The following is a 14,321-nucleotide window of genomic DNA, read 5'->3' on the forward strand; positions in this document are numbered from 1 at the left end:
CACTGAGTAACCCCTTGGAAGAATCCTGGTTCCAGAGTTCTGGCCCAAAGCAATGGCTCTTGAGTAAGGGGGTAAGTGATGCATTAAGCTGAGCCTTCTGCTCTGAGAGGCCTTAGGGCTGAGGGCCCCCTGGAGACCTCCCTTCCTGCCCACACCTCAGCCCCTCCTCTTTTTCTTGTTCCTGGGCTGCCCCTGTTCTTTTCTGGAGGCTCTGTATGGGACAGCACTCCCTCTGATCTGATCACTCCCTCATCCTGGGGCTTTGGGTGGTTCCAGGAGGTGTGAGGGCCTCATTCAGAGTTAATTGTGATAGAAGGAGAAATGTTCTTCTATCACAAAGGTCAGTCCTTCTAAGTGGGGGAGGGGTGGGAGATACATTTGGCTTACTCAATGTGGCAGAAAGCCTTGAGCCTGTGCCCCGCCATTGTGGGCACAAGGACCTTTTCCCTGTAGTATACAGTCTCCTTAACTTAAACCTGGCAAAATGACTCAGGGAGAGAAGGAGCAGGTACATTCCCTTCAGACTCTGGGAGGGTTAATGTAGGGAACCCCTTATCGCCCGGCTCACCCACAAACCGGGACAAACATTTTGGCTCTTTGCTGAATAACGTTTACCTTGTTTCGAGGTACAGAAACTCTTGCTGTGACCTAGTATTTGGGCTGGGGAGGATCAGATATAAATGGCCACTGTGCTGGGGGAAGGACTTTTGTCTGGGAATAATGGCTCCTCTCCCTCATCTGTGACAAGGAGCTGCGTGTGAGCTCTCTCTTTTAGGTCCTTTTTTGCATCTTGAGTTCTCTTCCACTATTCCTTCCCAGTGTGTGGGGCCCAAAAGGCCCCTGCCCAGAATGACAGCTCAGAGTTCACTCAGAGCGGGAAGCAGAAAAGCTTGTTTATTACAGCATCTCATGAGGGCAGTCCCACTGTGAGGTAAAGAGACTCACAGCAGGAGGGCCCAAGATGCAGGTGGGATACACACCTTTTTTTGCAGGTTTTTGTTACAAGAAATTACACCACAAGTTAGGAAGCATCAAGAAGCCTGGGACCTCCTAATTGGATATTGCTGCCAAAAAAAAAAGGAAAAAGAAAGATGAAAATGGACCGCTTTTGGTTTGCCTGAATTTACCTGCTTTTTAGGAAACCACCCATCAGCAGATGACTAGGCTGGCAGTGTTTAAACTGATGTCAGACATTGATCAATGCTACCAGTTTTTAGGCTAAGTAACTATGTAACTGGCCTAGCTTTAAATAAATAGAGGCCTATACACATTGTCAGTCACAGAGAGATACAGAAATAATGAAAATAAAATACAGAAAAAACATTCACATCCCTCTGAGTTCTTCCTGTCATTTTTCCATTCCACACACCAGTAAGGGTGATTTGGATGGGGGTGGGAGGAATTTCTTTCCTCTCTCCCAGGTCAGTGGAAGTTGAAGCTACAAGAAGGGAACATGGGAACATGGACCTGCCAAGAGAAGCACAATTACTGGCCGCCATAGTATTCCATATCTTTCCTTTAAAGTGTCAGTGATCCCGCTGAGGGAAAACAGCAGGGGATGTTTGCAAACTATTTTGTAATAGGAAGGCTAAATAAACAAGACTGTGAGGCTCTTTCTGAATTTTTTGAAGTGTTTAAAAATACATCCACACACTGTTTCTCGGTTCCACACAACTCTTACTAGGACTCTCACAGTTAAAAAATGCCACAAGGTCATTTTCTTTAAGCTAATTGTTGCCCACCCTCCTCCCATTCTACATAAATTTGATTAAAAAAAGTTAACTTTGCAAAAAATAAAGAAATAAATAAAAGATAGAAGGAAAGTGCCAGTGATCAAAAATCCTGGGGGAAAAAGGAAGTTTCCACTCTTGAGGGTCAAGAGTAATTTAGAGCCAGCTGACAACTCTCAGTAGGAAGTTATTTCTTTGATGCACAAGGGTTCTGGGATAAGAATTCAGATCATTCTGCATCATCTGGCAGCTGAAGATTAAATCTGAGTCAAAATCATTCTTTGCCAGACCTGGAGAGCTAGATCCCCATCACTGAGCAGGTCTCTGGGCCAATGGAAGTCTGCTCTCCAGTTCTGCAATGTTGCTCTGCTCTAGGAATGATGACAGACCCTTATTAGATGCACCACAGATGCCTGGTTCTGAGTCCTTGCCTGTTGGGCCTTCTCTGTGGGGAAGGAAATAAACAGCCATCCTGCTGCTAGTCCCCTGGTGTGTCTCCTGTTCCCTTTTCTAGCCAGGATGGCAGTCGTCTCTTCAGTGTTCTGGATGGTCTTCAATGTTCCACTCAGAAGGGTCAGTTCCACCTTCTCTTTGCCAGAAATTCATTCCAATATCCCTCTCGAAAATTGGGTCCTGAGGAGGGTCAAAGTAAAAACAAACAAAACTCTGTGGAATTCCCAGAGTTCTCTGCCAGAGGGGGAAGACTGACTGAAATCTCCTTGCCCAAAGGGCTCTAGGAAGGATCCCAAATTAATCCACTTGGAAACAAAGTCTTTAAAAACTAGTGTTCTCTACCACAGCTTCTTTATTCACAAAATGTCCCAGAAAATGTTCTGGTGCTTGTGGGCTTGTGTGTCTGTGTATGTGTAATTAAAGCCTGACAAATCCCCCAAATATCCTCTGCTAGGAGCACTTTGAGGAGACCCCACACAGGAGCCATAAAGAAGCTTTGTTTTAACTTTATTTTATTCCCTGAGATTTGCTACAAAGTGGAACAATAGGGCCATGAGAGAAGCCTGACCTCCCCATTTGGAGGGGCAAGTTCCCTCAGGATAAATCTGTGTCTATAGCATTTAAGATGTAGAGCCCTTTGTGGGAGGAACTTCCTGTATTTAAAACTGGTTATGGGTCACTAGAACTTACCCTGTTGGATCGTATTGGGTAGTAAGGATCCATAGATTTCAGTTTTGGAATATAGTGTATAAGAGGGCACATGGGGCTACCCTGTCATGGAGTGTTAGGTTCTTACTTAGTGCTAACTTGGTACTTAACAATTCTCTAGTTCCAGCCTTTAAGGGAAATTTTACCCCTTTGAACTTCTGGCATGTTTAAGAGGAGCAAGTTCATTGGTTGAAGTATTTTTTTCCCAGAAGCCCATGAGTTATTCCATGTCCATTCTCTGGGAGGATAAAAGAAGACATCATTGGGCAAAAGAGAGGAGTCTACTCTAGGTCAGAGTTGGCGGCACTTGAGACAGCAGATCTCTCAGAGAGCGAATGGCAGTTTTTGGAGACAACAGAACATTACATATTGGCGCCCAACATGGGGCAAGGATTTTGCTTATCCTGACAAGGACTTATTCTGAGCCCTTCAGAGGAGCTAGACTGGACCTTCACAATGTAGTCTGGAAAATTATGGAAATCTTGAATGGATCATCCATTGGAAGGGTCTCAGATTGGAAAGGAATAGTTAGGTGGCAGGAGGCAAGTTCAAATCTGCCTCAGGCATTTACTGGAATCACTTTGTGACCAAAGGGAAGTCCTTCACCTTATTTCCCTTAGTTCATCAATCAAAGGCTTTGGAGGGGGAGCGGCAAAGCCCTTTAGGAAAACCTGAAAATGGGGTCACTGAAGATTAGACCTGAGTAAAATGATTAAACCTTGCCAGGCCCATTTCCTAGATCTAGAGAAGGAAGGGACCAAACTAGAATCACAAGGTCTCTGTAGTCTCTTCTGGCTATATGATGCTTTATCTTGTTATAGGTAATCAGGTTAGGAAGACGGCCTGGGATCCAGTAAGCAAAGGCAGATATACCAAAGTATTTTGTATTTGATTCACTTCATTTTTCATCCACAGCTCTGACTGGTTTTCACTGCCAGGAGCAGCATCCCCTCCCCCAGGACTAAACTGATCTCTTGAACTGCAATCATGGAGCAAATTGGCCCCATCTCATCCACTCAAGTGCCTCTCCCTCAGACTGGAGGGCTCTCTCCAAAAGCTCTGGTCTGAAGGATTTCTGACTGCAAGAACTCCACCTGTGAACATCTCTAAGGGCAGGGGTTGGGAGTAGGAGGGGAATTACCTTTTGGGTAAAACCTCAGGATTGTTCTGCTGCATATTGTCTAAAGGCAGGTAAGTCATTCTAATCTCCGGGGAGACATTTCTCATCTGTAAAGTCAAGATTTCATGAAAGATTTCCCCCAAATGTCTGTGGGACTTCAGAAGTCTTTGCTCCCATCACCCAAAGTGCAAAGGTGAATCTGAAGATCCTGTGATTTCAACCTTCTGAGGTGGGGAAGATGGGCCTGCAGGTGTCTTTGTTCTCCTTTTTGGAGAGTGGAAATCTGTCCTCAAAATCCTGGACTGAGGAACCTCTGAGGCTCCTTTAATCTCTAACAGACGGGTGTCATAATCCTACAGAAAGAGGGAGACCCACTAGCAGAGGAAAACTATGAGCGCTGGACTTTCTATAATGACTCTTCTAAATGGATTACACTGCGTCCTGAGCATGGGACCTGGCTCACGTGGACCCTGGAGCAGGGACCTGGATTTTTTACCATCTTTTAAGGAAATTGTCATCTCTGAAGAATTTAATAAATCTTGTGACATAATAGAATATTTCATAAAGTTTCTCCCTCACAGGCTGAAGTCAGGTCACAAAATTATTTTCCTAGAAAAGGCACGTCTGGAATGGAGCCTGACCTGGAACAAGGGAAAGAGAGGTCAAAATATAATTTTGCACTTATGATTTCCCTGGATGCAGGGACTCAGCTGGAGATGCCCCAGGCAGGCTGGTCCTCGGAATTCTTCTGAGATTGAGACTTCTCTGTGGACAATAGAATAAGAGGAATGAACTCCACAATTATCTAAAAATAAATGTACTGGGAAACAGACAGAAAGTATATAATGGTCCCTCATCTTGCACCTTTGTGCTTGTCTTACACATGGACCTGACTAATGTTCCTCTGTTTCCTCCAGTGTGATCTGAAGACCAGAGCTCAGACTTCTGTAGATAGACAAGTCACGTCTGGTGCTGCAAAGTTCCTCCTCAGTCCCTGACTCCAGCAGCTGACTTGGCTGGAGCATGAGCAGTGGCTCCATTGCCTCAGAGTTAAAATTTTAGTTACAGTTCAGGGAGATGTGGCCCCACATTGTGAGAAGCATTTCTCACCTCGTTTCTTCCTTTGCTGTGTCTCTGCTGCTGCAGCTTCCAGGGTCTGGGCAGGACTGCTATGAAGATCAACCCATGCGTTACATCCGTGGAGATGTGGAGATCGGCTTCTTTCTCCCCCTACAGTCACCTGAAGTGAGCAATGTCACAGGAGCAGAGCGGTTTCAGAGGCCTCCTAACAAGGATTGTAAGGCTGTTAGGTTAGTGTCTCTCTCTGCCTGTGCTCATTTCCATTGAGAGGATGCAAAAAAAGTCCTCATTGTTCAGTATGAGTCTCTCTCCTCTCCCTGTCTCTTCATGTTTATATCTTCTTGGCAGCTTTCATTGTGTCTCCTTAACTTCAGAGCTGAAGAAAGAAAACCCTTTTCCCCTCCTTTCTCCTTCCCCTTCCCCATCAAGCAGGCCGTCCCCAGGTTTCTCTGTCCCTGCCAGGCTCAGTCTTTTGTCTCCCTTCATTCCCGGCCATCCTGACTTCATAGAAATAGTGAAGAGTTAATGGCCTGAAGAAGCAGAAGCACTTGGGCCCTGCTGCCTCTCTATCCTAGGACAGAGTTCTTGCTGAGTGTACAGATCCTAAGCAAGAGGAATTCTGCCCCCTTCACAGGAAGGAAAATTGTGTCTCCTCTCCAGCTTTGCCTATCTGACAACAAGAGAGCACTTCTTGTTAGGAAGTCATGGGACCCCTTCTTCAGGAAATTTAGGGTTAGGGATAATTCTACTCCTCCCACCTCATTTAGAAGTGGGAAACATGATCTTAGGTTACTCCTTCCTGTGGGTAAGTGCATTTATCATTATTTTCTATTCTTTTTGGAAGAAGTAATGTCACAAAAGTAACCATGCCCCAGCTTAGGGAATCTCAAAGGTACTGAGTGTGTTAGGACTGATGGAGCCTGAAACTGAGGGCTGAGAAATTTGACTTTATTTGGAAAAGACAGAATGGTGCAGGATGGAGCTCTAGCAAGTTCTCAGCCTCGCAAATGGTTTTATGAAATGCCTGTTCCCACTGAGTAATGTTTGGAGAATTCTGCTTTCTCTATGTGGTGTCACAGGAGCTTCTTTTAATTTCTCAAGGTAACTCTTCCTTAACCCAAGACTGATGGTGTTTATTTATTTTCTGGGATTTTGACAAACATCCTGACCTTTGTGCTGCTGTATAGATCTTAGTTTTATGCATTGTCACTATCAACTCCCTTTGCAAATCCCTCCTTTCCATAGCAGGATCTCAGTATATAGTCATGCAACACTCAAATATAACCTTTTGTAAGTCTGCGCTGTAGCAAAATTTCAGATTCCTCCACCGATTTATGGATCATTTTCCTCTGTCACCTCAGAGGAGAAGCTCTGTCCTGTGCTTCTTGAAGACAGAACATGACATTCACTGAATAGTTTGCAGATAAAAGCTCTTTTCTGAAACTTGCTGTAGTCTTATGTCATTATTTAATTCCTCTGCATTCCTTTTTTCATTTGTAGTTTTCTTTGTACTTAGAAATAAAAATTCTCTATGAATCAATATTAATTAATTATAAACATTTCATTATAGTTGTGTATATTTTTGTCTAAGAAACAAGGCCACTAAATGATATGAATTATTGATTATTCTTTTACTGCTTTAATATGCTTCTTCTTGTTCCCTTTGTTGTTCAGCATCTAGGAAAAGTGAGAAGTTTGACCTAGAGGGGAAGTGTTTCACCCATTGGTGAAACATTAAATAAAAATCCTGTTCTAAATCAAATGCCCTTTTAAATTTTATGACTTATTTGATTTTTTCCTTGAGAACTGCACCCCATGGAGAAGGCAAGGCCTCCATATTGTCAGCATCAATGATAATTTGATGGAAATTGAATATGTCACTATAATGTCACACTAACATTTCCCATCCATTAAAACAAGCCCAGGTTGTCACTATTAAGAATATTGTACAAGGTTTGGCCAATTATTAAACATTGCCTAGAATAATAAAGCTATACAGTTTTGCTATTGGGCTCCTGGTTGAAGATGTGGTACCAAATAAAAATCTTTTAACTGACTTTTCTTCTCAGATCCTGAGAGAAAAGGAAAAAGTGAGGAGAGAGGAAAGCTGAACCAGGAACTCATTTTATCAGGGATATTAGATAGGATCTGAGTAAAATATTGCTGTTCTGCATCTGCGGCACATTCTCTTCTCACACTTATTAGAATTTAGGTGTTTAATTTCCTCCTTTTAAAAGGACCTCTTTGCCAAATCCCCAGATATCAAAATTTCCTCAGTTTTCATAGACAATGATGATCTCCATGAAATCTTCCCTTATTTCTTTGGGGAAATATGGTCTCACTAAACAATTTCCATATATATCAGTGACTTTAACTAAGCTAATTATTCTTTTCCCACCTTACATCACAGTACCTTATTTCTCCCTCCCATTATACTCTGCAGCTTCTAGAGTCAACAAGTATCCCTGTCTTCTTGTGAAAACAGTGAATAACTCAAGAAAGCAGAGTTACATGAGGACATAAAAACAGTAGGCTTCACCCTTTAAAAAATTACCAAAAAAAAGTATATTGGAACAACGTATGTGGACAGAGATCATTTTGAATTCAAATGGAAAGAGCTAAACAGCTATTGCAGCTTTAGTTGTGTCTAAATGTTGACAAAGTCCCTCTTCTGAAATGAATTCGGTGTGAAGTTTGCATTAATGTTCTATAACATTTACCATTAATTCACCAGATATATTGAAAAAAATTACCAGCAACTCTTCATGCCTGCCTTCACCCTGCATGAGATTAACAGGAATCCCAATCTGTTGCCTAACATTTCCCTGGGATATCGTGTGTACAACTCCTATTCCAGTGAAGAAAGGACCTTGGAGCACTACCTGCGGTGGCTGTCTGGAACACACCAGCTCCTCCCTAATTACAACTGCAGAGAGCAAGGAAAGGTTGTGGCTGCCATTGGAGGAGCCACATCAGCTCTGTCTGTTCAGATGGGGACCCTGCTTGGCCTCTATCATTTACCCCAGGTGAATGAGATAGAACCTAATACATTCTCTGTTCTTCTGTACAAACTAGCAGTCACAGCAGTAGTATTGGTGGTAGAAGTAGCAGGAGCCGCAGCAGTAAAATAAAATGCATTTATTTATATCTTTAAAAAATTAAAAAAATGCTTTACAAATATATTTCTTTTGATCTTCACAACAAACTCATAATGAAGATATTCTTATAAATCCCATTTACAGTGGAGAGTACTGTGACTGAGAAAAGGTAGATTGTTATCATGCAGCTAATGATCAACTGGGATACTAATTAATCTGGGTTTTCTTAGATCAGTTTAAGTGTCTAGTGACTGAACAAAGCCACTGTCCTCATCATCAGGGAAAATGAACAACTCCTTGAACATCAACCATATTGTGAGCCAAGAAGACATTTAGCCTCAATCCAAGAAAGGATCTGAAAGCAAAACTAGTTTTATTTGCTCATAATACAGATAAATTCAATAATGATTGGAGAAGTTAAAATGTTTACTCGATACTACCCAATTCACTGGTGGAAGAGAACTGATTAAATCTTACCGTTATGAAATTGGATGAATTTTCAGTATTTTATGCCTCATTCTATGAGCTTCAATCTTCATAATTTCTTAGTTCTTCACTATTAGTCCAGAATTTATTGAGATGAGAATTATTTATAAAAGGAAACTGAGCATGAGCACTGATGTATAAGGTGCTTGTTTTGGGGAGCACTGCGAAGCCTGTCCACAGAGCTGTACTAAGAACTTCATATTTACATTTATGAATGGACAAGACTTTGAGAACATTCCTGACATTGTTCTCAGAGAGGATCCTAACTTTATTAATGGGCATACAAGGAGAGCAGAAACATTTGGTGTGAGGAGTAACATTTCAGAAAGCAGCTCATCTTGTCAAAACTGAAAAGAGACCTCTCTGAGCACTGTAGTTTAAGCTGGCTGCTTAGTGAACTTTGTCACTGGTCAGTCAGATGAGTGGCTGTTTTGTGTGTTCAGAAGAACAAATTGGGGGTGATTTCATGGAAGAGAAACAATAAAAATTTAGATGGTTTCATTTAAAGGAAATGGAGGTCAGTTTTGAATATGGAACTACTCATATGAAAAGGGGAAGGACTGGAAGCCTCTCTCCATTTATATCCATATCCCTTGTTTTAAAGCTCTCCTAGATTTTAACCTAACATTATCTAACTATTATTCCTTTACAGATACAGATTCACTATTTAAGTCCCTTGGAGAAAAAATAATTGGGATCTTCATTGTATCATTAACATTAAAATTATAAATAGTCCTGACCATATACTTGGAGAAGAGTAAAAACAAAAATGTAAAAGCTCAAAGATCATAGGAATTAACTCTAGATGTCCTTGTGGAAACATGACTGAGCTATCTAAGTGAGGGATTCATGACAAAACCTTCATCTAGGACTTTTGTTGCCAGATAATATAACAGCAGGAAGTCTGGTCAAGAGAAGAATCAATCTGTTCCATTCTGGGATTATTTTTTCTTGATCCTGATCAGAGAGAGCATGGCAGGATAAATTGAATAAGTCTCCTTCACCAAACAGGCAGAGTCTTTCCTACTATGATGTGTGGGTATATATGTGACCCTCAGATCTAAAACACTATTTGTCATAGAGGATTTGAGTTTTTATCATTCCTATAATCCACAAATATCTGTCTTTGTCAATGAGACAAATATTCTTGCCAAAGATTGTGGTAATGATTATCAAATTTTAGAATAGACCTTCTGATGGGTCTTAGAGAATAAACAATACATATCAAGTTGTATCTGATGATAGTTAATGTGGAATTGTCTGTAGAGAAGGGTAATGTTACGTATAAAGAGTCATGAATGTCTGATATGGTGTTAAACCGTGCCCTTGTTTTCCATAGTTTTTTTTTTTTTTTTTTTTTTTTTGAGGCTGGGGTTAAGTGACTTGCCCAGGGTCCCACAGCTAGGAAGTGTTAAGTGTCTTAGGCCAGATTTGAACTTGGGTCCTCCTGAATTCCAGGCTGGTGCTCTATCTACTATGCCACCTATCTGCCCCCTTTTTTCCATAGTTTTCATGTTTATGAGAACTTCAGAGAAGCATTAGACTACTTATGTGCAGCTTAGGACATATTTCAGCTGTTTTTAATCAATTGTATTTATTTATTTTCTTAAATGTTTACAAGCACATTGTTACTATATCATGTTTTATTGCTTCCAGTAATATCCTGTCAAAAACAATTTTTACTGTTTTAAGTTCCCCAATCGCTTTCTGTTTCTTCCTTTATGGTGCCGCCTACTGAAACTAGTAAGCATTCAGTTATCAGTTATACATGTACAATCATGAAAAACATTTCCAATTCAGTCATTTTTAAAAGAGAACTCAAAAGAAAGAAAGAAAATGAAATATGCTATGCTTCATTCAGGATTCAGACAATATCAATTCTTTCCATATTGATGAAACATATATTTCTTCACTAGTTCTCTCAGAATTTCTTGATCCATTGTATTGATGAGAATTTCTAAATCATTCACTTATGGTACAATAGTGCTATTCGAGTGTAGCATGTACTCCAGGTTATGCTCACTACACTTTACATCTTTGTACCTAGGAGTTTCCAGAGATTTTGTTTTCCTTCTCATTTATATCAACATATTTACATTTCCTCATCATCATATACTATAACTAGTGTAAACATTTTACAATTGAAATATGTGCATTTGACTTCCTATCTGTAGCCATAGCAAAAACAACTGCTTAATGAATTTAGGTAAAATTGGTCCTTTCACACTTTTATAATAATATTGGTATATAGATTTATCAAAGATATTGCTGGATGGAAGGATATGAGCAGTTTTAAAGACTTTTGATCATCTTTTCAAATTTTTTCCCATAATAATTGGATCAGAACACAATTCAAGCAACAGTGTGTTATATCCCCAGTTTACAATATCCCTTACAGGATTTTTATGATTATCTTTTTTGTTATGTTAATCAATCTAATAAGTGGCGTGTGGTACTTCAGAGTTGTTTCAATTTGCACATCTCTAAAAATAGTGATTTAGATTTTTTTCATATGCCTAGAGATAACTTTATTTTTGAGAAATGAAATCAATCTACAATACACATTGCAATTCCCTTGCCCAGTTTACTGCTGAATTTTACCAGAGACACTTCGTACAAAAATTTTCCACATTTTCTGCTTTCCTTTTATGTTTTTAGGATATTTGTAAATCTGATAGGTGCCTTTTCCTACATCCATCTTTTTTTGAATTGAATTTCTCTAATGTTGAAAAAACATTTTTTTGTTTCCTATTTGTTCTATTTATAGCAATAATACATGAAGAAGAATGAGCTGTCATTATACTTGAAAAGTCATATTCTTGGAAATCCTTAGTGACTGGGAGGATGTCAGCTACTGAGCTACATTGTACTGGGGGTGTCTTTCCTATATCACTAATTTAGATCTCACTAAGCTCCTTTAGGAATCTCAACTTTCTGATTTCACAAAGCCAGAAATAGATGTTCAGGGTCTATTACAAACCAGATAGATTTTCTTGTTGAAAATACCACAATTAAAACCAGTAATGACATCTACAGCTGAATATTATGGTGTTCCAAATCAAAAAGGTACACAGTTCTGATCATGTGGTTTTCTTTCATTCACCAAAGAAAAAAAAAATTGTTCTGGGCCAACGACCAAATGAAGAAATAATTTATCTATTCTGGTTCCATTGGAAAGCTTAAGGAAGATTCATTGCTTGAATGCCTTCAATAAGTCATTGTCTTTTTGACAGCTCAGAGAGAGATAGACTTTCAGAGAGAAATTGCCATTTATGATAAACTTTACAATAAAATCTAAAATTTTCTTCTAACAAAAATATATCCATTTGAGTAAGTGTATTTTACTTTAGTTCTCTCAGCAGCAGCATGCACCTGCTCATCCTTATTTTTTTCCTCATCCAGATTATTTATGGTCCATTTGATTCCAGTCTTGCTGACAAAGTCCAGTTTCCTTCCCTCTATCAGATGGCCTCCAAATCCTCTTCTCTTCACCGAGGAATTGTCCGCTTATTGGTATATTTTCAATGGAACTGGATAGGTCTAATTGTCTTTGATGATATGAGAGGTGAGGAATTCCTCAGGGACATGAGAGAAGAAATGAAAAAGAATAGAGTCTGCATGTCCTTCACAGAGAAGATCCCTCTCAGTGAGAGTAAAAATAGGGAGACCTCTGAGATCTTTACGTCCAAGATCCTAACTTCAGAAGTCAAAGTCATTGTCATTCATACTGACACAGACTCATTTACAATTATGGGAGACCCACCAGGATTTTTATTTCCAACCAAGAAGGTGTGGATTGTCACGTCTCATTCAGACATTACAACAAGAGCCCTGTACCATTATGGTTTCACTTTCCATGCTTCTCTCTACTTTTCACACTTGACTACTCCAATACCTGGGTTTGACAGTTTTATCAGGCAACATATAACTCCTTTAACCATGAGGGAATATTTTATTGAAGCACATAGGCCATCACCTTTGAAATGCTCAGATCAACCAGATATCCCAGAGCAAGATTTATATTTACCAAATGGTTCCCTGAAACATTTACCTCTTTACCCTGTGGACATGACCACATCTGCCTTGAGTTACAATATCTACAATGCTTTATATGCTGTGGCTTGGGCTCTCCATGAAATACTGGTGAAAAGATCTGAGAAAAGATCCTTGGGAAATGAAGGATCTGTATTGCTTCATCCATGGCAGGTAATATGGAAAGAGTGGTGCCTTTTTAGCTATGATTTTTTGACTATGTATTTTAGTAAGACTGTTCTGATTGTATATTCCTCAAAGATTTTATTTTTATTTTCCAATATTTGTCAAATAGCATATAAAGTTAAAATGAAATTTCCTTCCTAGAATCTTAGAGTTGTAAATAACTTAGGTTTCATATTTCCTATGCAGCTCTGGACTTCTTTTATCAGAAATATTTAAAGGCCCTTTATTTCATTGGAACCCAAATTTTTTCCTGAAGGACTGAACTCAGGTTTTCTGGGTAGGTGATTTTTATTTGCAAGCCAGATCCTTTTTTTTTTTCCCAAATTAGGCTATTCTATGCACTCTAATCTTTCAATTAAGAATGTGAGGATTCTTTTTTCATCCTCAATGTGGCTCCAATGTATAGATGTGTTTCTTTCTGCATCCTTGCATTATTTTTTCCTTCACCTTGGAGGTCTAGAATTGGGCTATGATATCCCTGGTGACGTCCTTTGGGGATCTTTCTCAGTAGATGATCTGTAGCTTTTTTCATCCTTTATTTTCTCTTCATATTCTGGAATGCAGAAGAAATTTACTTAATACTTTCTTGAACAATAGGATCCATGTTCTTTTTGATTGTAGAACTCCAGTCGTCTCATAATGTTAAATGATCTTCCTTTTTTCTGATTTCCAGGTTAGCGTTTTCCATTGTGATATTGCATGCTGTTTTTCATTCTTTTTCTTTTTGGTCTGTCTTTAATTTTTGAAAACATCATTACCTTTTACCTTCTTAGTTCTAATTTTTAAGGACATATTGTCCTCAATGGGCCTCTATATTTCCTGTTCAATTTGTTGAATTCTGATTTTTAAGGCTTGTTTCTCTTATATTCTTTTTCTGCTTCCTTTTACATCTCTCTCATTTTTATTCATGCTTTTTTCTCTACTTCTCTGACTCCATTTTGAAAATTCATTTAGAACTCTTCTATGGCTTTAGACCAATTCTTACTTTCGTTGAGGGCTTTGGATATAGGAGTTTTGACTTTGTTATTTTCTTCTTAGTATGGATTTTTCATCTTCCTGTTCATCATAATAATTTTCTATGATCAGAACCATTTTCGATTGTTTGCCAACTTTCCCAGCCTATTATTTGACTTTACCTGTGTATTAGAGTAGTGCCATATTTCCATGATAAAGGGGCCAATGTCCTAAGCTTCAGGAGTTTTGAGCAGCTAATTTCAGGGATTCTTCTAGGGAGCTGGAACTTTCACTTCTCCCAAGATTGTCTGATCTTGCAAGAAATGTGTTATTAATATCTTGGACTCTATTATGTTCTGTGAGTTACCACAAACAATTTTTCCTACCCTGCAACTGTGAGAAGATCCATATTCCACTGTGGCTAAATGTTCTTGTGTGCTAGTTCTCTTCCTCACTTTCAAACTGTGAGCCAGG

At 39.4% G+C, this 14,321-nt stretch overlaps 1 protein-coding gene across 1 annotated transcript in view; it reads left to right on the forward strand.

Annotated features, from left to right (window-relative positions):
• The first annotated feature begins 5,196 nt into the window (after window positions 1-5,196).
• LOC141551265 (vomeronasal type-2 receptor 26-like) overlaps window positions 5,197-14,321 on the forward strand; it is a 53,249-nt gene continuing 44,124 nt past the window's right edge. Inside the window, exons 1-2 of the mRNA XM_074283121.1 lie at window positions 5,197-5,321; window positions 7,826-8,117. Coding sequence (XP_074139222.1) covers window positions 5,197-5,321; window positions 7,826-8,117 — 417 coding nt within the window. The remainder of the gene's footprint in view (window positions 5,322-7,825; window positions 8,118-14,321) is intronic.

This window comes from Sminthopsis crassicaudata, chromosome 1 (genome assembly GCF_048593235.1).
Source record: "Sminthopsis crassicaudata isolate SCR6 chromosome 1, ASM4859323v1, whole genome shotgun sequence".
NCBI classification, from domain to species: Eukaryota; Metazoa; Chordata; class Mammalia; order Dasyuromorphia; family Dasyuridae; genus Sminthopsis; species Sminthopsis crassicaudata.